Source organism: Panthera pardus, unplaced genomic scaffold, assembly GCF_024362965.1.
Source record: "Panthera pardus isolate Hobbes unplaced genomic scaffold, ASM2436296v1 HiC_scaffold_9, whole genome shotgun sequence".
NCBI lineage: Eukaryota > Metazoa > Chordata > Mammalia > Carnivora > Felidae > Panthera > Panthera pardus.
Window position 1 is genome coordinate 6,452,179 of NW_026527024.1, and position 24,201 is coordinate 6,476,379.

The 24,201-nt window shown below is 52.7% G+C and overlaps 1 protein-coding gene across 2 annotated transcripts; it reads left to right on the top strand.

Moving 5' to 3' along the window:
• Positions 1–7,230: 7,230 nt before the first annotated feature.
• Positions 7,231–24,135, top strand: NOM1 (nucleolar protein with MIF4G domain 1). 2 transcript variants are annotated; one of them, XM_053898684.1, is made up of 12 exons: positions 7,231–8,240; positions 9,804–9,931; positions 11,155–11,350; positions 13,173–13,496; positions 15,451–15,561; positions 16,714–16,881; positions 17,573–17,694; positions 18,270–18,402; positions 18,916–19,047; positions 21,038–21,147; positions 21,421–21,613; positions 22,255–24,135. In XM_053898684.1, exons 1-11 carry the CDS (start codon positions 7,260–7,262, stop codon positions 21,593–21,595), a joined length of 2,580 nt encoding a protein of 859 aa, XP_053754659.1. In that variant the 5' UTR covers positions 7,231–7,259; the 3' UTR covers positions 21,596–21,613; positions 22,255–24,135. The 2 variants fall into 2 exon arrangements, with proteins under 2 accessions (XP_053754659.1, XP_019280475.2); XM_019424930.2 differs by lacking the exon at positions 22,255–24,135 and having other exon boundaries at positions 9,807–9,931.
• The last annotated feature ends 66 nt before the right edge of the window (positions 24,136–24,201 follow it).

Here is a 24,201-nt window from a genome sequence, read left to right on the forward strand (position 1 = left end):
TGTTTTCTAAAGACCTTTATGCCAGGCCCTGGAAATCAAACAAGTGACCCCGGTCCTCTTCTTCGGATAAAACCATGAACACCAGGCACGGGCCACCATGGAGGCTCGACCACCAGGAGAAAGGCGCCTGGAGAGGGTGCCAGGGAATCCTGACTGAGAGGAGGAAGGTCCGTGTCAGAACACAGAGGTCGTGTGTGGCTGGGGCTAGCTGCGTGGAAAGGCGTGCCCAGGAGAAAGGGCCGAGGGGAGGGTGAGTAGCAAGATGGGGTTGCCGGTTTGGGGGATGGCAGGGCAAGAAGCAGCCCCAGAACCATAGAGCGAAGCCACCTGCCTGCGACCTGCTGGTCTCCGGGGACACTGTCCTCTGCTTCTGCCATCCTCACAAGCTGTCACCTTCACAGCCCTCCCGGCACAGCAAGGACTTCAGGGAAACTAAACAGTGGAATGTGATCCCCCCATTTTCCCCAAAAAATGTGTGTGTGTGTGTGTGTGTGTGTGTGTGTGTGTGTCTGTGTGTGCGCGTAAGAAAGAGTTCTGTGCTGAACAAGGAGACAACCAAATTTGGGTTTAGAAAGAGGAAGAGTTTTCTATACTGGTTACTTCTAAATAATTGCTCTGTTACTCTTCCTAGGATTTTTATTTATTTATTTTTTAACTGCTGTGTTACGTTGAATTCTTCCAGAAGCAAACCTCGAGTCAAGGATTTTAATGCTCCCAGGAGTACCAGCTCTCCGCCCGTGGCTCTCCTCCCTGCCCCTGGCCGGACCAGAGAAAGACACTTGTTCCGGGAGATCTTCGGCAGGTGCCGTGCGGAGGACACAGGGGCACCGACAAGAACCTCTTCTTACATTTCTAACTTTTTGATATTTTCTGAAATTTGTACATTGAACTTCTTGTAAGAAAAACTGTATCCACTCAGAAAACAGCAAAATATACATGCCCGTTACGTTGCCAGAGTTTCTGAATGGAGAAGACCATGTTTAAATTTAGCCTGTGATCTGAGCGATATTAAAGGGTTGGTCACCTTAGCCAGTGATGACACTAAGTAGAATTTTATGCTAATTGAACATTTTTACTTCAAAATCCGAAGTGTAGGGGCGCCTGGGTGGCTCAGTTAAGCATCAGACTTCGGCTCAGGTCACGATCTCACGGTTCGTGAGTTCGAGCCCCGTGTCGGGCTCTGGGCTGCCAGCTCGGAGCCTGGAGCCTGCTTTGGATTCTGTGTCTCCCTCTCTCTCTCTCTCTGTTCCTCCCCGGCTCACGCTCTGTCTCTCTCTCTCAAAAAGAAGTAAATGTTTCAAAAAAAAAAAAATTCAACTTGTATTCGTTTGCTCTGGCGTAAGCAAGATGCAGCGTGAACAAGATCAAGCAGCCGTGTGGGAAGCTGAGAGTTTCACCAGGACACGTGGAGACAGACGTCCTGGGTCATACTGCGGGCTGGAAGCATGGCAAACGGCAAACAGCGCGTCGGGATCCTTGGGCTCGTGCGGGAACGCTGAACGGAAACAAACACGGGTGTGGTGGCCCCCGCAGGGACTCGAGACTGATGATAAACAGCAAACCAAAGACGGCAGTGAGAAACCCTACACAACTAGCGAACTCGGCGTAGCTTCTGCGGAGAGGGGAAAGCGCCCGCGGAAGCCGTGAGTGCTCTAATCCCAGAGCGTGCACGTGCCACATGCTGCAGACCGGGAAGCATCTCCTGACCCAGGAGAACCCTGAACCCGGGGAGAGCCTCAGAAAGAACACGCTTTGCTAATGAAAACCAATGACGCCTCCGAAATACAGCCACAAGCAGAGGTGGCTTCACGTTACTCAAACGCAAGAGCTGACCTCCAGGGCCCGCCCCCGGGAACGGAGGTTTGATAAGGACTTTGGTAATCAGGAATGTGATTGATAACCAGGACGAAAGCCACGGCGTTAATAATAAAGGGATCGATGACACAGACAAATATATCTACAGATCATTGCCTCAACTTGAAGCCGGCAAAGGCCCAGATGTATCACTGCTTTCAAATTTATTTATAGATCAGTGTCTTAATGTGATAAACAGTTGGCTTGTAAACTAAAAATACTGAAAACCGCAACATAGAACCGTGGCTTTTGTTCCTTTTCTTTGCTGCACGAGAGATGTCAGCGCAGGTCCGTGACTCGGGACAGCTCCTTCGTCATCTGATGAGTGGTGTCAGATGGCCGCTTACCCTGCGGCTAACCGCTAACGAACGCGACACTCAAGGCCCTGTGGACACCCCGCAGCTCAGAGCCACGGTGCACCGGAAGCCTCTCCCGTGGAGGTGCCCTCTTCCACGTCCAATCTGACCCGGCTGCTGCAGCCCGGTGCTGTCTGAGTTCTGTCAAGAGGAAAGCTGGACCCGTGGCTCTTGGCTCGGCCGTTCCATCGCGAATTAATATAGCAGAAGGAAAAGACTGAGGACGCTGGCTCTCAAAGTTCCTTTTTGCCCCCATGTGATTGCACTTGGGCGTCCCAGGGAGCCCACTCGGTCGTGCATTTTGCCCAGCAAGTGAGTGAGTGCCTGCTGCCGGCCAGGACTACAAGTAGGTCCTGGAGGTAGAAACATGGCTGCAGAAAGTTGAAGAAGACAGAATCTGAGCTCTCCCCTCCAGTCTGGGAGACAGGGGTGAGCACAGAAGAGGGTAAGGGGTGGAGTAGGAGTGGTAAAGGGAGGCAGGAAGCTGTCTCTGGGCAAAGCCGGGGGTGGTCAAGCAGAAAGGGGCACTCCGGCCAGAGGGTAGACAGAGAGGCTCAAGACGGAGCGTCCTGCCAAACCTGGGACATGTGGAGAAGAGAGGCCGGGGGGCTGGGATCAGGGAGACCCAAATGGGCTGAAAGGCCAGGCTTTGAACTTGGTTCTTCAGGGAGCCATGAAAGATCTTACACAGGGGAACGGCAAAGGGAGATTTAGGTCTAGAGCGAACGCTCTGGCAGCCGGTGGACTGGAGAGAGTCAGAGGGAGGAGACGCTGGGGCCTGTGCAGCACAGCGGCTTCAAGGATGGGGAGAAGGCTCTGGGTCTGGCCCGACGTTCTCCATCAGGGGCTACGGCATGGATGCTGGGGGAGAAGTCTGGGCTGCCGTTTAGTAGCAGGAGGCAGTAGAAGGGAGGTGCATTTGACCTTGACCTTGCAGCCGAGGGCCTCTCTGCATGCTGACCTTTCACCTACCAGATGGCAAAGAGGAAACCCCAGAGGCGTCGGTGAAGGAGGCGGGGGGCACAGGTGCTCACACTCTCGGCTGCAGCACAGACCGGCCCAGCTTTGGGGTTGCAAATTTGGCACTGTGAATTTTTAAATTTTTTTACATATTTATTTATTTTTGGCATACAGAGAGAGACAGAGCATGAGCAGGGGAGGGGCAGAGAGAGGGAGACACAGAATCCGAAGCAGGCTCCGGGCTCTGAGCCGTCAGCACAGAGCCCGACGCGGGGCTTGAACTCATGAACTGCGAGATCATGATCTGAGCCACCCAGGTGACCCATTTATCTGTGAATTTTTAAAACACGTGTGTATACTTTCTCTAAGCAATTTCTAGGATGACAATCTATGGAACGTGCACAGTCCTGCAGACACACACACACACACACACAATGTTCACTACAGCATTTTTAATAGTGCAAAAAATGTGTCCTTAACAGGAAGCAATCAAATATTCCTCATTAGCAGATTGGTTACAAAAATTATGCCCATCGAGCCACTGGAAAGAGTGGAGGATCCAGAATCGATACTCGGATGTTACCATGCCAAGAATCACCCTGGAGGCTGCTGAATGCAGATTCTGACTCAGTGGGTCTGGGAAGGGCTGTGTATGTTACTACATTCCTAACCCTCCAGTGATGCTGCCAGGCTCCAGGTCACCGATGTGGAGAGAAGCCTCAGCTGAATCATCTATTGCAGAACAAAACATCCCATTTTGGTAAAAAAACAAAAACAAAAACAAAAAAACATCATCATCATCATCATCATCATCATAATGCAAGTTGGTATATAAACTGAATATCCAGAAGGAAATGTATTTCTGGAAAGTAAAGCATAGGGTGGACCCCCCCCCTTCTACATCACATGTATAACTATAATGATTCCTTTTTTTACGGTGAGCATGAATTATTTTGCATCAGAGAAAAAAGGAATCCATAAATCGATGCACTGAAACAAAAAAGTTTGTAAGCCTAAGTGTTATGGACAGAATGTTTTCGTTCCCCCAAATCCTTGTGTTCAAGTCCTCACCCCCAGTGTGATGGTGTCCGGAGATGGGGCCTTGGGGAGGTGACCAGATCAGAAGGGTGGAGCCCCGTGGTGGGCCGAGTGCTTTTACAGAGGGGACCCCAGAGAGCTCTCTCACCTTCCCACCAAGTGAGGACACAGCGAGAAGAGGCCATCCGTGAAACAGGTTGGGGGGTGTGGGGGCGTGTCACAAGACACCAAATGTGCCGGCACCCTGACCTTGGACTTGCAGCCCCCAGAACTCTGAGAAATAAATCTCTGCTGTTTAAGCACCCCACCCCTACTCCCACCCCTGTCTGTGGTGTTCTGTTATACTCGCACTAAGACACAGAGCTAAAGGCTATGCTTTAAATTGTATATCATGTTCCTCGTGATAGATCATTCATGCTATTATTTTTAAAAAGCTGTCAGGCAAAGCCCCAACCCGCAATTTTTTTCCAGGCCGGGGGACAAGTGTCTGAGGCAACAGGCTTCTGTCTGCCCTTCAAGGTGACCAGCCTGGGTCAGTCCTGCCGGCAGTGGGGTGAGTCTCTCACAGTGCAAATCTGTCTGGGTCACACCCGAACAGTCTTGCCCACCCCTCCACCGGAAGCATTTCCCTGGTTTCCTTGTGCGCCCAGAATTAAAGTGAAATGCGGCGCAAGTTGCCACACCTTGCCCGCCTGGCCCCTGCCCACGTGGCCAGCTTGTAGTTTGCACACGCACCCCCACGTGCACACACCCGCACTCTGGTTCTGCTACTGGCCGGGTGCCCTCTGTTGCCCCAGCCCCTGTGTCATGAATGGACTGTTTTACATCCGCGTCGCTTGTCTTGGCAACGAGATGGTAAAGGCGCTTTTCTCCCACCCCCGGCTGCTTTCATGAGGCAAACAACTCCCTCTCCACCAACTGCCCGAACGCCTGGCCAGTGGGGCGATGGCGGTTTGCGGGTTTGGAGACACCGAGCTCCTCCAAGTGAGAAGTCGTCGGAATAAGTGCGGAAGGCCTCCCTCGCTTTAGGATTTTAGGGTTGAAAACTACCCCCAAGATTTGCCTACATCCATCCCTCACGGAGTCTTAGAAGCCGTGGCCTCGGAGCAAAGCCGCCTCCACCAACAGGAAGGCAGAGCCAGCCAGGTGGCCTGGACGCTGCCAGCCCAGGGCTCAGAGTGATCCGTGAATGCCAGCCGATTAGGGAGGTCGCTGACATTTACTGAGCACTTACGATGTGCCACACCCCTGCTAAAGACTCTGCATGAGTGAATGAATTTAATTCATCCGGTTTCTGTCAAAATGGATTAGAAACAATTAGCAGCAGAGAAATGCCTGATCGTGAGAGATTCGTGGACCCCTGGGCATAACAGCAGAAGCGAGAGCCCTGCAGGGACAGGAGGTGAGGACAGGTGGAGACAAGCTTTCTCTCATCTCCCTCCCACGGCCTCACACACGGCCAGGGCCCGGGAGGGGAGGCGCCCTGGAGGGCAGAGCTAGGCCGGCACCCCAGCACCTGCTCCAAAGCCCCGGAGCCCCAGGACCAGGGGGACTGCCCCCGGGGGGCCCGTCCTCCCCCGATGCTTCTCTCCCTGCACTTAGTGATGTGGACAGGCGGACAGCGCCTGGATCTCTCCACAATGGAACTAGTTCGTCAGACACGGCCCTGACCTTCAGCCTCCGAACTACTCATTCCCAGAGCGTTCGTAGTCCCGGCAAACAAGCCCTCGCCGCAGCCCCAAATACAGATGAGAAAGGGGACAACTAGCAGCATGGGTCACAGAGTGAGGGTGTGACGGACCAAGAGCCTAGAGCCGCCTGGCAGGGCCACTGAGGGAGAACAAGAGAGGAACAGCATACGTTCTGCTACAAAACCAAAGAAAGCAGGTGTTTGCTTAAACCTCATTATTTTTATAATAGCCCCGTGGGATAGGCACGATCATCATCCCATTCTGCAGATAGAGAAACTGAGACTCACTCAGAGAAGCTGAGCTCAGTGAGGCTGAGCAAGGTCACGTAGCTAGGAAGCGTGAGGTCAGGATCTGAACCCAAGCCCCGGAGCCCCGGCTGTTGAACACTCTGAGTTTTGAACTTTTATTTGCTTGTCCCTGGTCCTTCCTGAAGTTTTTTTCTCTTCACCTTTAAGCCATGAGTACTGTTCTTCCCCTCTACTGCACTGTTTCCTACTATAAACCACCTAGTAACAAAGTACCACAAACTGGGCAGCTGAAAACAACAGAAACAGATAGGCTCATTCCTAAAGCTGGAAGTCGGAAATGGTGGTGTGGGTGGGGTTACTTCCTTCTGGGCTCCCAGAGAGAATCTGTTCCAGACCTCTCCCAGCTGCTGGCGGTGGCCGGCCAGGAGGAGCTCATGGCCCTCTCCCTGTGTGTGAGCCCGGAACCGGCTGGGAAATCCGGGAAGACCTCCTCTTACCTTTCCTTCGGCTGAAGTATGACTACCAATCAGTGCTATATTAGTTTCAGGCCTAACCTCCTCTTGATCACAGCTGCAAAGACCCTATTTCCAAATAAGCTCACCTTCCCAGTCTCTGGTAGACACGAATACTTTCATCCCAGGACACCGCTATTGAGAGAGAAATAATGGAACATCGCCCCATGAAATACCAGGCAACCCTAATAAATACGGAGGTGAGCCATTCCACTGTAGTGGAGGGATGGGAGGCCTGAGCTTGAGTGAAATAAGCGAGTGTCAGAATCATAAGCTTGGATACGTTTCCCCTGTAAAATGCCCACCGGAAACGACATTAACATTTTCCCTACGGATCTATGAAAGGCAAGCACGTCTGAAGAGTCGCGCCATCCAGACAACCACACTTAACTCCTGTGACATAGGCCGTAGGGTTTCATTCATTAAATGAGAAGGTACTTGCGTGCTCAGCACACAGATTTTCCAGCATTTGCGGAGCAAGCGACGTTCACTGCGCTGCCGCCCTCCCGCCAGCAGGGGACACCGCCCCGTCCGGCTCAGCGCCTGCTCTGCCCGGAAGTCCCGCCCCGGCCGGAAGTTGGAGTAGGAGCATCCAGGAAAATGGCGGCGTCCGCAAGTGCGGGCGTGACGGGCCGGCGTGGGCGAAGGGGGCGCGGGCAGCACGGACGCGGGGGGCGCCGCCGGCCGGGGGGCGGCACGGAGGGGGCCCTGAAGCGGCTGAAGCTAGCGGTGGAGGAGTTCGTGCAGGCGACCTCCGAGGGTGAGACCCCCGGCGGCCCGGCCGGGTCCCGGGCGGAGGGGCGCTTGCGCCGGGGCGGGAGGAAAAGCCGCAGGGAGCTGAGGAAGGAGAAGCGGCACCTGAAGAAGGCGCGCCGGCTGCAGAGGACTGCGGGCCCGGCGCAGGGCCCGGGCCCAGGCGGCGGGGGAGCGAGCGGCCTTCGGGCGGAGGGGGCGGAGGGGGAGGGTGGCCGGCTGTCCCCTCGTCGGGTCCCGGCGCCCCCGGACGAGCCGCGACCTCCCCCGGCCAAGGGCGCCCGGGCCCGCCCCGAGGCCAGGGGTCTTCCCGGGAGCACCAGACCCGCCACAGCCGCCGCCGCCCGGAAACGGGCCCTTCTGGCAGCCAACGAGGAGGAGGACCGGGAGATCCGGAAGCTGGAGCGGTGCCTCGGCTTGAACAAGCGCAGAAGGAAGGGCGACAGTGGCTCCGTGCCGCTTAGCTTTGCTCGCGATGGGCTCGACTACATCCTGGGAGCCCTGGGGTCTGGAAGAACTGGCGGCTCGTACGAAGGCAGTAGTGAGGAGGAGGAGGAGGATGTCGGACAGACTGTCCCCGAAAGTGACTTAGAGAGCGACACCGAGGACGAAAGGGAGGAGGAGGGGGAGGAGGAGGAGGAGGAAGAAGAAGAAAAGAACAAGGTGGAAGCGGGAGCGCACAGTGAGCAGGACGACGTGGAAGACATTAAGCCAAAAAAAGCGGCAGAGGGGAGAGCGAAGTGGAAAAGGGACAAAAAGAGAGTCCGTTTTGCAGAAGAAACGAATGAAAATTCCTCTGAGGACGCGGGCACAGACGCAACAGATCAGGTATGGTGTGGACAACCTAAATTCTCCGGAATTTTCCCCGAAGTAACGCGTGGTGGCCAGAGTGGGACAGAAGTGACATATTGATCTATTGGTAGTTGCTGAGCCAAGTGTGGGTAAATCGGATTATTATGTCTATTATGTTTTTTAATTTCCATAATGAAGAGTTAAGGGAGAAAACCTTTCTGGAGACTTTTTATATCAGAAGCTTAATGGCCATTCCCACTGGTCGTCCTAAGATGCTATCTTCAGCTTACTGCCTCAGTCTCTGAACCTGACTTTGAGTTCCCTCCCCCTGTGCTCTGTTCCCAGTGGGCCTCCGACGTTTTGGCGGGGCGGGGGGGGGGGGGGGGGGGTATGTCTCTAGCATCCCTGACTCACCTCTGCCCTCCCTACTCCTTTTCCTGTCCCGCTGCTTCCAGAGTGAATCTTTAAAACATAAAGCTGATCTACAGCACCCCCTTCCACAAAGTCCTATGTTGAAGATCAAGTTCGGAACCCAGCACCCAGCAGTTGCCTTGGGGGAGGGGGGCACCTCCGCGTGCACCTTGAAGGCAAGCATATGAGTGGAGTGCCTGCACTCTTCTCACGTGTCGCTGTCACAGCGTTCTGTGCCTAACTAAATGCATTTCTCCCTCCTGCCTGCAGGGCCTGTCTTCATCTTCCCAACGTGTCTGTCTGTCCACGCAGACTTCCCTGGGCGTCTTTCCCCATCTTAAGTGTAGGAGCTAACACTCTCTCTCGTGTCTGTCCCCGGAACCTTAGCACCTGGCGCTCTGTGAGCAGTCTTTAACTGCTGTCGGTTCCTCTCTCAGGACTTGGTTTTTGGACTGTCCCTAACTGTTCTTTCACAGCCTGTTGAGGTATAATTGACACACTGTGAACCGATGGGTGTCTCAAGAGTAACAGTTTCTGTGTACATAAATGTGTTTTCTCCAACTAAGTTTGAGCTCCCTGACTGCAGGAATCATGCCTTACAAATGTTTGTCCCCTAAAGCCCTCACTTAGGTACCCAGAGAGTGTTGGTCAATGGTGATGATCTGTAACCTTCCCAGTTGATAATCTAGGAAATAGTGAGCAATGGATTGATTTTGATTTGGTCTTGTATACTTAGACACTAGTTTTGAACAAGTTTGAAGTTCTTTTCTTTTCTTTTTGAAGTTACTTTAGAACAGTCTCCCTCCAAAACCGGTGGTGCATTTAATTTCGGTGTTTGTATCCTGCTGTGCGGACCATAAATTAAGCCCAAGCAGGTGTATGTAGACTGTGGAGCTCTGGTGGGCAGATGCCGGAGGGTCACGGCCGGTTCTGAAGAGTCACAGGGAAAAACAAGGGGATGAGATGTGCCGACACTAACGTCAGTGGCGACACCACCAGGCTGGGGAGTGGGGGGCTCAGGGCTCCCCACGGCATGCAGTACGTTACTGATGGTGATTAAGCAGCAGTGGTCAGTGGGTCAGCCCCTGCCGCTCCGTGGGACTGTACTATGTAAACGTGGGCATAGAAGACAGAAAGGTGGAACTTGTTCGATGTAAAGTTTTTGTCATTTATTTCTGTCTTTTCAAGCAGAGTGTTTGCGAAAATGATGGAAAGTACGTCCCACCTCACGTGAGGCATGCTGAGGAGACAGTGAGTGGTCAGAAAAAGGAGGGACTGGAAAGACTGAAGAGACACGTCCAAGGTCTCATCAACAGGTAACCTGGCAACACTGTCACCCTGTGACATGAAAAGAGATCGTCTGTGTTCTGAGAATGTAGGAACTTTCCCAGCAATAACCCGTAAGCTGATCGACCACAACAGACCCTCTCGGTTCCTGTCTTAGTGCAGCCAGATCTGTGCCTTGGAAAGCAGGATGTCCGCCTTTTCTGTTTGGTACTTTGAACCCTTCAGACTCTGAAAGCCACATGGTGGTTCTGAGAAGTCCCAGGACCGGGCCTGGCAGGACTGGGCCTCCCCCTGCACCGGCACTCCTGGTCCGGAATGCGGGCTTCAGTCCCCTTGCTCGTTACTCATGGTTGAGAGTGTGTGTGTTCTCTGCAGGGTCTCACGCAGGGAGCTCCAGGTCCTGCCCACAGTGAAGGCGGGACCCTCCCGGCACCCCACAGCTCTCATGCTAGCCTTTGTGGTCATACCCAGTCCTCCCTCTGCACTCACTGCTTTGTTTTATTTTGTTTTTAAGTTTCTTAGTTTATTTTGAGAGAGAGGGAAAGATTGAGCAGGGGAGGGGCAGAGAGAGAGGGAGACACAGAATCCCAAGCAGGCTCCATGCTGTCATGAGATCATGATCTGACCTGAAGTCAAGAGTTGGACACTTAACAGACTAAGCCACCCAGGAGCCCTCATTGCTTTGTTTTTAATTAAAAAAACAAAACACGGTTTCCATGGTAATTCTGGAATTCCACCATACGTGCCATTTTAACGCTCGGGGGCAGCACAGGAATGGTGTATGATCCTCATGTACCTGTCCAGCCCTCCCCTCTGCCCAGGACACAGAGCAGCCTTTCGTCAGTGTAGGAGCGGAAATCGTTACACTGGTCTCTGGCCCAAGGTGGAAACGGACTTCTTCCCAACAGTGCGTCCCCACGTGCTAAGTAAGGACAGCTCCCTGCCTGTGCCTGGGACGCTGGATCAGGGCAGCAGTGAAGCTCCCTCAGTATAGTGTCCGGGGTCTTCGAGTCCCGTGTATGCTTCCTGCAGGCAGGAAGACAGTGGTTAGGTCATTGCGGGCTCCCAGAGGATCGTGTGCCGTGTGCGGATACACGCGTTACCGGGGCCACCCAAAAGCTGTTTGTGGGTCAGACGGGCACGTGGATAGGGTGTAGAGTGGTACCGATGACTCTACTTTGTTTAAACGGACCTAGAAAGTAATTCCTGATGAGAAGCGTCATTGCCGCTCTGCCTTCACAACTGCCTGCAGGTTGAGCGAGCCAAGCGTGGCCTCCATAAGCGGGCAGCTGGAGGAACTGTACATGGCCCACAGCAGGAAGGACATGAACGACACTCTGACGGCCGTCCTCCTGAGCGCCTGTGCCCCGGGCGCTGCCATGCCAGACAGGCTGGTGATGGAGCACGTGCTCCTGCTCAGCGTCCTTCACCACACGGTCGGCGTGGAGGTAGGGTCCCTCTCCCTGCGTGATGGCCGTGTCCGCAGGCGGCTCCGGAAGGCAGGTGCTGCTTTGTCGCTACTGCGTCGTCCGAACCGCGTTCCCAAATACTTGGTTTCGTGTCGGGTCCGTTCTGATGGCCCCCGTCGCCGTTAGTTTGCTCGGGCCTGGCGTCTTGGACTTGCCTCCATCGTGCTCCCTGCTCTAACAGAGACTTGCCCCAGATGCTCGGAGCACGGCGGTCCGTGTGGTCTATCTGCTCAGGTGTCCGTACTGGGCGCGAGGCCACCAGACTGGGAGTGACGGCGGGTTTGATGACGTGAGGAGACACGGGACGGGGCCAGGCTCGGAGCCCCCGGGGCCACCTGCGGGCAGCCCGCAGGCACGTCCTTGCCCCTGGCCCTCTGCCTTAGCCTCAGGGAGGCCGTGAGGTGACCGCTCCCGTTCTGAGAAGTCCTCTTGGGTCACCCCCTATGGTAAAGCCACAACCTTCCCAGGCAGCATTCCGTTTCCCACCTACTTAGAGAATCACCTACCAGAAGTAATCGTTTGTGTTGTAAGGGCCGTCCTCACATAAGACGCCGTGAGTCCCTTCTCTTCACGGTGAAGTGTGCTGGACTCCCTGGACGCCACTCCCGAGTGCCCTGTGGTGCCCCCGGGGCTTTTCTAGTGTGCCCCAGGCCTCCCGGGGTCACACCGGTGCCCTTTGTAACCGGAAGGATTTAACGCAGACGGTAAGTGGAGTTGCGGTAACAGCCGTAGACCCCGAGCAGCCACAGCATGTAGGACCCCCTGGGTCGGACGACATGAGGCGATGGGTCCCACGTGTCATTGAGACCCCCACGCACGGTATGGAGGACACCTGGAATGGCTCGTCCCCGGGGAGTCGTCACGAGGCTTAGTGGACAGTGTCCGCTTCTGCCAGAGGTTGACCAGCTGTCCGGACTGGGGCCATTAGCTTTTCTTTCAGTTCTTGAGAAGGACCTCCTCGCAGGAATTCGTGGGAGAAGAGTCTGTCACAGACCCCCTGCTGCCAGTTACTGAAAATAAAAGTCAGGCCTGTGCAGATTTGCTTTAAAATCTCCAAATCAGGAGCGCCTGGGTGGCTCAGTCGGTTGAGCATCCGAAGTCGTGATCTTATGGTTCATGAGTTCGAGCCTCGCATCGGGCTCTGTGTGGACAGCTCGGAGCCTGGAGCCTGCTTCGGAATCTATGTCTCCCTTTCTCTCTGCCCCTCCCCTGCTCTTGCTCTCTCAAAAATAAATAAGCATTAAAAATTTTTTTTTTGCATCTCTAAGTCATAATTAAGGCCTATTCTTAAGTAACTTTAGTCACATGAATGTTACTCATTATAGTAAAGTTATATTTTATTCTGAAGATATTAACTGGAATCTAAAATTTTGACAAATGTTGGTATTATTCTGTTCGTGTGATTGAAGACATAGTTAAATATGTTTTATGCCTGAGTTTTTCTTGATGTCTGCAGAATTCTACTTTCTGTCTTGGGTTATATTTGAACGTGATGTAGCATTCACCACGGGGTGCCCTTTGGGGTCACCGTCACCATCCCAGGCTGTCCTCCCTCGGCTGCTGTGTGGACACACCTCCTCACGGGCTCTGTGTCCCTGCTTCTCTTGCCCCCTCCAGCCTTAGCTGGAGCCGAGCTCAAGCTGCATTAGAGTCTGTAACTTAGTAGCTGTATATTTTCTGTGTTAATTTAAAAAGCGCTAGACGTTTAAGTTCGTTGCAAGAGGAAGAAGGATCCCTGAGAAGAGCTTGCCAACATTGATTTTTGCATGTTTGCAGTGATATTTTTTTCTGCCTTGTCCAGGTCGGTGCTCACTTTTTGGAGGCCGTGGTGAGGAGGTTTGACACCATCTACAAGAACGGAGGCGAAGACAGAGAGTGTGAGAACCTGTTCACTGTCATCGCCCACTTGTATAACTTCCACGTGGTGCAGTCTCTCCTTGTCTTTGACATTTTGAAAAAACTTATTGGAACTTTCACAGAAAAAGATATTGAACTGATCCTCTTAATGCTGAAAAACGTGGGCTTTTCATTGAGAAAAGATGATGCTTTGTCGCTTAAGGAACTAATCCTGGAGGCCCAGGCCAAAGCCAGCGAGGCAGGTGGCAAGTTCCGGGACCAGACGAGGGTACGAGTGCGTCACCTGGCCTGCTTCCTAAGTGCCTAACTGCTCACACTGACCAGAGCTTAAAATCAAGTATTTTGGGTAAAATTGCTTTTAATTTCTTAGCGATCCCCGTTGTCTTCTGCCCCATCGGGTTTTGTGGTTTATCTTCAGTAGGTGAATGGACTTTTTTCCTGGTAAGAACTCAGGTATTTTGTGAATTTCAGAATCGGCTTATTTAACATTTACCCACTGAGAAAACGTTTCCTGAGGAAGGCCATGTGGCTGGGGCTCAGGTGTCAGCCCTTGTGGACTTGGGTAGAGAGAAGGGATCGAGGGGAGCATTCCTGAGGGCGGGGCAGGAGGAAAGGGCTGAGGCTGGCCTCGGGAGCCTTGTAAACCTTTCGGGGACTTGGGATTTTATCCTAGAGGCACCTGAAGGGTTCCGAGTGTGCTAATGCCGCTTTCACTACCCCGTAGAAAAGGGGGAGGTGGGGCGCCTGGGGGGCTCAGTCGGTTGAGCGTCCGACTTCGGCTGAGGTCACAATCTGATGGTCTGTGAGCTGGAGCCCCGTGTCGGGCTCTGTGCTGACACCTCAGCCTGGCGTCTGCTTCAGATTCTGTGTCTTCCTCTCTCTCTGCCCCTCCCCTGCTTGTGCTCAGTCTCTCAAAAATAAAAAAATGTAAAGAAAAGGGGGAGGTGGTCAGGGCAGGGAGACACCACTGCAGGGTCCGGTGGGGAGCGGCAGCACGGTCACAGCAGATGTGGGTTTAGGGGTTAGAAGTGGGTTGGAGGGGGAAGGCGAGTGTGAAGGAAAGGAAGGGCCGGGGTCACCGCCAGTGGACAGCAGGACAGTAGGAGAGGAGACAGGCGCAGGAGGGACGGCTGGCCCACTTTGGGAGTCCTGAATGAAAGTGCTGGGTCAGCTACGAAGAGGTGCTGGCATCTGCTGGGCAGCGGACAGAGCCTGATGGTTTCAGAGGACCAGCATCCAGCGGGGCTGTTGAGGGAGGAGCGTGAGGAATCTCATCGGCCGGGTCCCAGTGTCCCCAGGAAGCGCTTGTCCCTGGGTTGAACGCTCAGAGGTCAAGTTTAAGACAAAAGTCGCTGCAGGCGGGAAGTAGGCTCTGGGGCCTGGGGCTGGCGGGGATGGGGAGTGCTCATATGGGTTTGGAGCTTCTTTCTGGGGGTGATAAATATGTCCTGAAATTGATCAGGTTAGCTGCACTCCCCTGAATGTGCTCATACGGTTTTATGGGGATGAGTTTTATGGTGTGTGAGTTACTCTCTCGATCAAAAGGTAGTATCGGGGGAAATCTCAGAGAAAGTTACGTGAGAAACTTTTTTACTCTTGCAACTTTTCTCTAATTATGACATTATTTCCGATTTAAAAGTTAGAAAAAGAAAAAGACCAGGAATGGGGAAGACGTTAAAATGTAATGGAGAGAGAATAGCTAAGACTGTGGGGTTGGGAGGTGCAGGGGGCAGGTCAGAGGCGGTGGGGGTGGAGGAGAGAACGTGAGACCTTAGGGGGGTGGTCGGGTCCCAGAGGACATCGGGTATTAAAACACATAGTCCTGGGACGCCTGGGTGGCTCAGTCGGTTAAGCGTCTGACTTTGCCTCGGGTCATGATCTCACGGTTGGTGGGTTCGAGCCCCATGTTGGGCTCTGTGCTAACAGCTCAGAGCCTGGAGCCTGCCTTAGATTCTGTGTCTCCTTCTCTCTCTTCTCCTCCCCCCGCCGTTTTGCGCGCGCTCTCTTTCTCTCTCCTTCAAAAATAAACATTTAAAAAAAAAAAAGGAAAACAACAAGAAAAAAACTTGTAGTCCTGAGCAGGAGGGTCAGGTTAGTGGAGACCGTCTACCTGAGGACCAGGCTGGTTCACCGTCCGCGGTGTGCACGGCTGGGTTAGTTCTTTCCATCTCGGGTTTGCACTGTACGAAACGACGCTATTGTTTTCGTTTTTTTCCTTAAAGGTTCGGTTTATGCTGGAGACCATGCTGGCGCTGAAGAACAATGACCTGCGCAAGATCCCCGGCTACGATCCTGAGCCTGTGGAGAAGCTGAGGAAATTACAACGAGCTCTGGTGAGGCCCTTTGACTTCTTGCTTGTTCAGAGCTCCTGTGCCCGCCTGAACTCCTCGTGGAACCTGGGCGGTAGTTGGGGCTGTTAGGTGCCACATCCGGTTAGTAAGAGTTCAGGATCCTGGAAGGAAGCTTCGTGTTTCTGTGGTGAGACCCTCTGAGTGGTCTGTGTGCCGAGGCGTCCCTGTGACTTCAGCGTCCCAGACACTTAGCCTGTGGTGCTCGACTCGGCTGCGCGATAGAATTCTCCGATCGCTTTGAAAGAGGGCTCGGGCCACGGTCCCACCCAGACCAGTGAGGTCACACCATGGGGGTGGGAGTTGGCTGTTGAAGCTCCCTAAGTTTTCCAGACGTGGGGCCACAGCTGAGACCCACTGACCTCCCCCCCCCAGCCAGGGGGTGCTTCGGCCCCGACTCTGGGCAGGTCCAGAATCACTGACTCGCAGACCCTAGGCGCAGAGCGGTTCTCACCGCCAGCTCCGTGCATCTGTCCTTGGGACCTGAGTGCGAGCGTCTTCCTGGCGTGATAACTCTCCAAACGGGGCAGTGTGAGAGTTCACGTCTCACTTTGGCATCATTGCAAACTGGTCAACTATCCCATTGGTCGGTGACCCATCACAATATTCACGAACCAGGGGCACCTGGTGGCTTAGTCAGTTGAACGTCTGACTTCGGTTCAGGTCACGGTCTCACGGTCTGTGAGTTTGAGCCCCACGTCAGGCTCACTGCTGACAGCTCAGAGCCTGGAGCCCGTTTCAGAATCTGTGTCTCCCTCTCTCTCTGCCTGTCTCCCCCCCCACCCCTGCCAAGAATAAACAAACATTAAAAAAAAACAGAGAGAGAATTGGGCGCCTGGGTGGCTCAGTCGGTTAACTGTCTGACTTCGGCTCAGGTCATGATCTCGCGGTCTGTGAGTTCGAGCCCCGCGTCGGGCTCTGTGCTGACAGCTCGGAGCCTGGAGCCTGCTTTGGATCCTGTGTCTCCCTTTCTCTCTGTCCCTCCCCCGCTCACACTATCTCTATCAGAAATAAACAAACATAAAAAAAAACAGTACAAATCAGAAATCCCATTATCAACAATAGGAAAAGCCAAGGGTGATGGAAGTACAGACTGAACCAGCTGAAGTGTTTCACAAGCTCCTTCTCTTCACTCAGGTGCGCGGCACCGGCTCAGGCACGGAAACCCAGCTCCGCGTCTCCTGGGACGGCGTCCTGAACGCAGAGCAGACCGGGCGCTGGTGGATTGTGGGGTCCGCGTGGAGCGGGGCCCCTATGATTGACAACAGCCAGCAGAAGGTCACAGAGAAGCGGCCCACGGGGACGGTACGAGACCCCTGGGTTCGTTCAGAAACCTTACAGAAACTGTTACCGTGTGCTGATAGAATTTAACTCCGTTTCTGTTGTTTCTCAAGTCCCTGAATACGTTACATTAAGGACTCAAAAGTTGAATGAGGGAAGCACAAAGGCCGAACGTTCACGTTGCAGATACCAGACTTGAGATGCAGGCAGGGGTTTCCCGGGAGAGGTGGCTACCGGTCCGTTAAGCTTGCATTTCAGCGGGTCGGAAATCTCCATTTTCTTTGTATTTTATCATTAACTAAAGTTCACGTGTTACTCAGATTTCCTTCACTTTCCCCTAACACCCTTTTTTGTCCCAGGATCCCATGTCCTCCTTCATTGTCCTGGCTCTTCTGGCTGCGGCCACTTCTGTCTAATTTATGTCGTTATTGTCTAGACTGACAGATGGGGGTGCTCTGAGAAGTCCCCCAAATCAGGCAGTTTTTCTCCTCCTGTGGCCCTCTATGTCTCCTGCTGCCGTTCTCTCTTTGTGGGGCTCACCCAGGGATAAAGATTTGGCACTCACACATACATATTTACATATAACTCACAGTTAATCCTCTGTAAAGTCACAAAGATGTACATGTTATCTTTTAGAAACTTAGTAAAGACAGTGAATGAAATTCGCTTTTGCTTAAAACATGTGTGGTCTGTGTCTCAATTACCCCTCTTTCAGGTGAGCGGGAAGATACTAGAACTCGCCAGGAAGCAGAGAATGAACACCGACGTCAGGAGAAACATATTCTGCACAATAATGACAAGTGAAGATTTTTTGGACGCGTTTGAAAAGCTTCTGAAGTGAGTGTGTGTGTGGACACTTGGACGTACGGTTTGCTGAGATGCTGTGGAAGGAAGCCGCACAGTTGAGGTCTACATCACGGGGTTGAGGGGTCAGAACAGATGCGCTCGGGGCAGCCGGGCCGTCCCGTTCCTCCCCTGCCTGGCTCCAGGGGTCGCTGGCCGCCAGTGGTTCCAGAGTGGAACATGTCCGATATATTTTGATTAAAAGTGTCGGGTGACTGATTATTCTCAGTGACTGTTGGTTGTCGTAAATCGCTTAGAATCTTCCTATCGAGGTTGTCTTTCTGATTTTTTCTAAATTAAAAACATCCTGGTGTAGTTTCTGTAATTGGTTGTGGTAAGACTCTTCAAGTGTCTGTGAACCCTTACAAAACCCTTCTCAGGAGACGTGATAGGAGTTAACTTTCCTTTATTTGCTTCACACGGGATGGAACTCCCGGGTGCAAGGACAGGCCTGTCCGTGGCACCTGTCCTGTGACTCGCGCCTCCTCTCCTCAGCTCTCCTTTACCCAAACTGCCCGGCAGGCTGCGCTCCTCTACGCTTTCTTACTCATCACCGCGTCTGTTCGCAGGCTTGGGCTCAAGGACCAACAGGAGAGGGAGATCGTTCACGTTCTCGTGGATTGCTGCCTTCAGGAGAAAAGCTACAACCCCTTCTATGCGTTCCTGGCCGGCAAGTTCTGTGAACACGAGAGAAGGTTCCAGGTAACTCCGTCAGCAGGCCGCCCGTAACCTCTGCTCCGCTCTGTCTTCCTGGACCTGGACCTTCTGTGTGGCTCAGCCCAGTGGGCACAAGTGCCCTGAGTCAGGGCCCGGCTGGGGCCACAGGGTATGCAGGGAACCGGTCCCACGGCCAGGCCCCTCTGGGGCAGAGCCAGGGGACGTGGCTGAGGCAGAGTGATGGGGAAACGATTGCCGTGCTGCCTTTTCCTGCCGCAGATGAGGGCCTCTGGCGGCCCACGTCTCTGGGGAGGGCCTCCTGGATGCTGCACTGCACCGGCCTTTTTTCCTCCTTCTAACGTTTCTGCCGATTTGAGGGAAAACGCTGTGCCAACCATGTGTGGGACGGGAGGGCGTGTCGCTCCTGGCTTGTCCCGACTCACCTTGTAAGATACTGCAGACACATGAGTGGTAGAGCGCCTTCGAGTCCGTTCTAGCGACTTACACTAACAGTTCCTTGCATTTGACTTTGTTCTTTTTTTTTTTTCAATCAATCAGATGACTTTCCAGTTCAGCATATGGGATAAATTCCGGGACCTAGAAAACTTGCCAGCCACTAATGTCTCTAATTTGGTTCACCTGGTAGCCCACTTGTTGAAGACAAAGTCACTTCCACTTTCCATTTTAAAGGTTCGTATCACGTGCGGAATTGCTGAAAGCAGTGAAAGTAATAACACAATTGCTTTTGTTTGGCACCTCAAGAAAATGTGTCTCCTTAGGTTCTGACTTAGCTGAAACATGTTTAGTTTCATTTATTTTGAGAGAGAGTGCACGTGTGCAAGCTGGGGAGGGGCAGAGAGAGAGGGAGAGAGAGAGATGGAGAATCCCAAGCAGGCTCCACGCCGTCAGCACAGAGCCCAATGCGGGGCCCAGTCCCACAAGCGTGAGATCATGACCTGAGCCAAAATCAAGAGTCGGGTGCTTAACCAGCTGAGCCACCGAGGCGCCCCAGTTTGTTCCGTTTTTTTTTTAATGTTTATTCTGGGGAGAGAGAGCATGAGCAGGGGAGGGCCAGAAAGAGAGGGAGAGAATCCCAAGCAGGTTCCACACCAGCAGCACGGAGCCAGATGCGGAGCTCAGAGTCACAAACTGTGAGATCAAGACCTGAGCTAAAATCAGGAGTTGGACGTTCACCCGACTCAGTCCCCGCCCCCGGCAGCCCTGAGGAGTGTGTTTATAACACCACAGCGCTGTGAGGAGTAGCCGGAGTCGCTCGCGGTGTGAGTGCACTCGGTAGAGGAAGGCACTGTTAACGGTTTTGCTCATCTCAGAGAATCTTGTCTGGAGTTTGGGTTCCCGCGCAGGCCGTAAAGATACAGCCGCACTGGCTGCTGTCGAGTCAGGAGGAGGACGGGGCGGCAGGGAGCTGGCGGGCTGCCGTGCGGGGCTTCCGCTTCTTCTCCCTTTGCGACGGACAGACGGCGTCTCTTAAAGCGGAGGGCGCCCCAGCCCTGCCCTGCTTCCGGGTCACGTCCGAGCCAGTGACGTGCAGGTCCCCGATGTCTAGAGTGGACAGGGGAACCGAGAGAGGACGTGGAGTTTGAGGTGGCTACCGGGCCTGGGCATCCTAGAAACGTGGACAGTGAGGGAGCCTGAGGGCCAGAGAGGGTGTTCGTGGCCTGGACTCGTGCCTCCTGCTCCCTGACCCGCAGACAGACGGCCGCTGCGGTTTCCTGGTTGTGCTTACGTGTCCATCCACCAGGGCACCGAGGCAGGTCGACTGTGTCTCTTTCGGGTGTGGAATTAGGTTTAGGCCACCGTACTGAAAACCAGGCACGGAGCCTTCTACCATATTCCGAAAATGGGAATACTGTGAAGTGTGGCGGGGACGTGCCTTCTCGTTGCTGGATAGACCTTGCTTTCGGTTTGCTCGAGTTTTGAGCTCAGAATGGAGTAGGGTACGATGTTTCCCTGGATTCAGTGGAACCTAGAGATGTCCTTGAAGCTTGTCCCGGGGTCCTCCCCTAGCCCCATTCGCTGGGACCTCTCCGGTTCTCAGGTGTGCTGTTGAACTCTCACTGGGCCTGTGTATCTGCGGGTGTCACGTAATGTCATCTCACGTACCGAGTCCTGCACGTGAACGGTACTGTCCTGTCCCCGTGCTGAGTATCCTTTTACAGTTCTTTGTGGTTAAGTCAGCATGAGTTTGAAACTCATGTTTCATACACGTTTATACCTGTAATTCTGTTCTCTGATTTCCTTCTGCGCAGTTTTCTGTCGTGTAAGTGTAGCGAAAGTTATGTCTATTTCTCAGGGAGTATGTATATGTATATGTGAGCGATTCTCCCCAGACCTAAACTTTGTATGTATGGTTTTAATTTGGGTGTGGTTTCTTTAAGGCAGGGAGATAAGTATGCTTCAGTTCTCGAATTCCTGATTCATAACTTTTGCGCCCATATAAACCCCCAGCGGCATGTTGCACTCGACAAGGGCGTGCAGGCTCCTGCCCTCAGTACGTAACAGGCCCGCGACCCCACCCTTGCTAACAGCTCTTCGTCTTATAAAACTGGAAGTAGGTTACTTACAGGCGGCAGGTAATTTTTTACTCTAATTATGTTTGGACATCATTGAAAGAAATGGACTAAATGCAATTTTTTCTCTCTGTCCTGACTCCTGTTAGGTAGTTGAATTCAGCGAATTGGATAAACCCAGAGTCCACTTTTTACGAAAAGTGTTATATATGCTGTTAATGGAAACCGAAGTTGAAGACCTGGCTTCAATTTTTGCAAGGTGTGTGCCAGCTTGTTCTGTTCCAACACACTGTGTAATAAATTATTTTCCATTTTAGCCTTCAGCTCACATCTTACACGTTAGATTTGGGGAACACGATACCTGCCAGAGGCAAACTAATAACCTCTGACATGTAGAATAGGTTGTTAAGCTCTTACCTGAGAGTTCTGTTCTTTAAAAGCAGTTAGGTTGTGTCTCCCGACGGGATCCCGGAGCTGTGGTCTGGGAGCGGCCAGCTCATCGCTGACACACGTTTCTCCGACTCCTTTCCAGAGTGGCTGACAGCCCGAAGCTGGGCACGTTGAGAGAAGGTCTGAAACTCTTCATCAGTCACTTCCTGGTGAAGAGCGTGCAGACGCACGCAAGTGCGGAGGAAGCCAGCGTGCTGAGAGAGAGGGCCGACCTCTCCACAAAGAGTTTGCAAGGCCAGGCTTCCCTGAGGATGTAGCCTGCCAGAGGACGGCAAGTGAGTGGTCATTTGTCTGAAATGTCCCTTTTAAACCCAAAAGGCTCGTTACTCCACTGACCGTGTGTAAAAAGCCTGGTGGAGATATGCCACGGTCTGTCGTATTTAGTATACTGCATTTTAGCTAATTTTTTAACTTAAGGTTATATTGTACTTACGTTTTCACCCATTTTCACGTATCTGTATATACAGTGGAGTTGGGAGAAGACGGAGGGAAGAACAGACAGACCCCGGACTTGTTCTCCGAGCCGCGAGACCGGGTCGGGTATGGGTGTGCAGGCACGGGGGTGATGGTCTCTTTTAATAGACAAAGTAGGCCACTAGGGGGTGCAGTTACAAAGAAGTTGATGCGTGTTTTTATCTTCTTTTTTTTTTTTTTTTTTTTTTTTTAAATATTTTTTTTCAACGTTTTTTATTTATTTTTGGGACAGAGAGAGACAGAGCATGAACGGGGGAGGGTCAGAGATAGAGGGAGACACAGAATCGGAAGCAGGCTCCAGGCTCCGAGCCATCAGCCCAGAGCCTGACGCGGGGCTCGAACTCAGGGACCGCGATATCGTGACCTGGCTGAAGTCGGACGCTCAACCGACTGCGCCACCCAGGCGCCCCTGTTTTTATCTTCTTTATATATTGGTTAAAAGTTCGAAAACCATCAGTTAAGTGTGGTACCTGATATCTGTATCAAGTGTTGGGAATGCAGATGTTTTGGAAAAGCAGCAGGTGACGTAAGCCTTGCAAATATCTGCATGAGATGATGTGTGTGGAGCTTCCCGCCAGCACTTGCCTAAAATTGTGACGTGGTGAAGGACGCTCTTCCTGTTTGTGTCTGTCACTTCTACTCATCAACTCCAGATGGCAAAGAAAGCACTTTGCTAAACAGCCTTGACGTCACCAGATAGTGGACACCTAAGGGGTGTGGGGTGTGGCTTTCGAGCCTGGTTCTAGGAGGGACGCTGTGTGATGAGTGAACGTTTCTGCAGAAAAGACACCCCCGCTCACACGGCAAACTCCGGCCGATCCTCTGAAGAAGTGAGTGTCCTCGGAGGGCAAGTGTCTGTCGTTTCTCCAGCTCCTAGGATCTGCTCCACTGTCTCAAATGCTGCAAACTTGACTTACACGTCACCTTCAGTTGTTGAAAAGTCACCAAAACGTGTGTATAGACTAGTGTTTTATGTGCCATAAACCCACGTACCCCAGCAGTGCGCTGTCCTTCAGAGTGGTCCCCGTGGGAGGCTGCACCGGCCGAGCGAGGCCACTCCTGTGCAAACCCCCCTTTTGTCACAGACTTTCACACATCGTCTCCACGTGACCCGACAGCGGTTCGTGTCTGGAAGTCACCGCGCGAAGTCCCACGTGTCTCCGTGTGTCTCCGTGCGCGTCCCTAAACTAACGGTTTCAGTTTTGAGATGCGCAGGGAACGCGGGAGACTTGGTGCTCTGGCCTCTCTCGTGCTTGTCAGCCCCACAGTCAGCAGCCGCCCCGCAGCCCCGTGTCTCGCAGCCGGTTCTGAACCTGCACGACAAGCCTGTGTTAGGAGCGCGCTGAGAGCCTCCACTCTACCGAGGGGCTCTTTCACAGAACGTCTGCTGGGCGGTGGCCAGGCTGGACAAGGTCCGTTCCGCTCACGCCACCTGTCTGCGCACAGCGACCCGCGTCCAGAGGTCTTGCTCCGAAGAGAAATGTGCCCGTCGAACTAAACTGTGTGCTTAACGCACAGTCGATCTGCGTTCGGTGCCAGCTCCTGCCTCCCCGAGGAGCCCGTAACTGACCTGAGGCCATTCTCCGTGGGGGCAGCTGCCAAGATTGAGAGAAGCTTCTCTGCAACAGAACGGTCCCCCCTCATCCATGACACGCGCCCCAGACCTCGGAGGTGTGGGTGAGCCCAAGCTGATGTTGCGTAGAAGATGAACTTGTGCAGGTTGAATCCCACTTTTATATTGTCTTTTATTGTTAAAACAGTAAGAATGTCTCTTTTCCATGGAATATATTTATGACTTAATCCCCCATGTCTGAGTTGTTGAATTTGTACTGTGGCAGATTATCCATAAATCTGTCCTTTTTAAGTATAAACGCCTTTTTTAACAAAATATGGGTTGTCACGTGTCAGTATGCTTTAAGTAAATGATTGTGTCTTGACCAAAAGCTGTGAATTCAAATTTGCTTTAAATGTATAGGTCTTTTAAATGTAGTACAATAATCTGCCTTTGAAAAGAATGCAGCCAGTGCTGGGTGTCTGAATTCTTGGACTTCTGGTGATGCAGTTTGAGAACTGCTATTGTATTGATGGAATTTATGAAAAGAAGCTGTCTTTAGGGAGTTTTGTCTTTTTTTTTTTCTTTGTAAACGATCTCTACATCCAGCCTGAGGCTTGAACTCACAACCCCGCAATCAAGGGTTGGTTGCCTGTTCCACCCACGGAGTCGGCCAGGCGCCTGCACGGGATTTCATCTTCAAAGTAGAGACATAAGGAACAAACTTTTTAACGTATTAAAATGTGTAAATAAAAATATTTTTTGTATTTAGACTGCTTGTGAAGGTTTACTTTGAAAGAAGAGGTCTGTTGGTATACTAAGGTCTGCACCTTATCT

What these genes read in the sequence shown, in the direction of transcription:
- NOM1 (XM_053898684.1), top strand. Translation starts at nt 7,260, where the DNA reads ATGGCGGCGTCCGCAAGTGCGGGCGTGACGGGCCGGCGTGGGCGAAGG. An exon ending in GTCCAAGGTCTCATCAACAG is followed by an intron (nt 9,932 to 11,154) that starts GTAACCTGGCAA and finishes AACTGCCTGCAG; the next exon opens with GTTGAGCGAGCCAAGCGTGG. An exon ending in AGTTCCGGGACCAGACGAGG is followed by an intron (nt 13,497 to 15,450) that starts GTACGAGTGCGT and finishes TTTTCCTTAAAG; the next exon opens with GTTCGGTTTATGCTGGAGAC.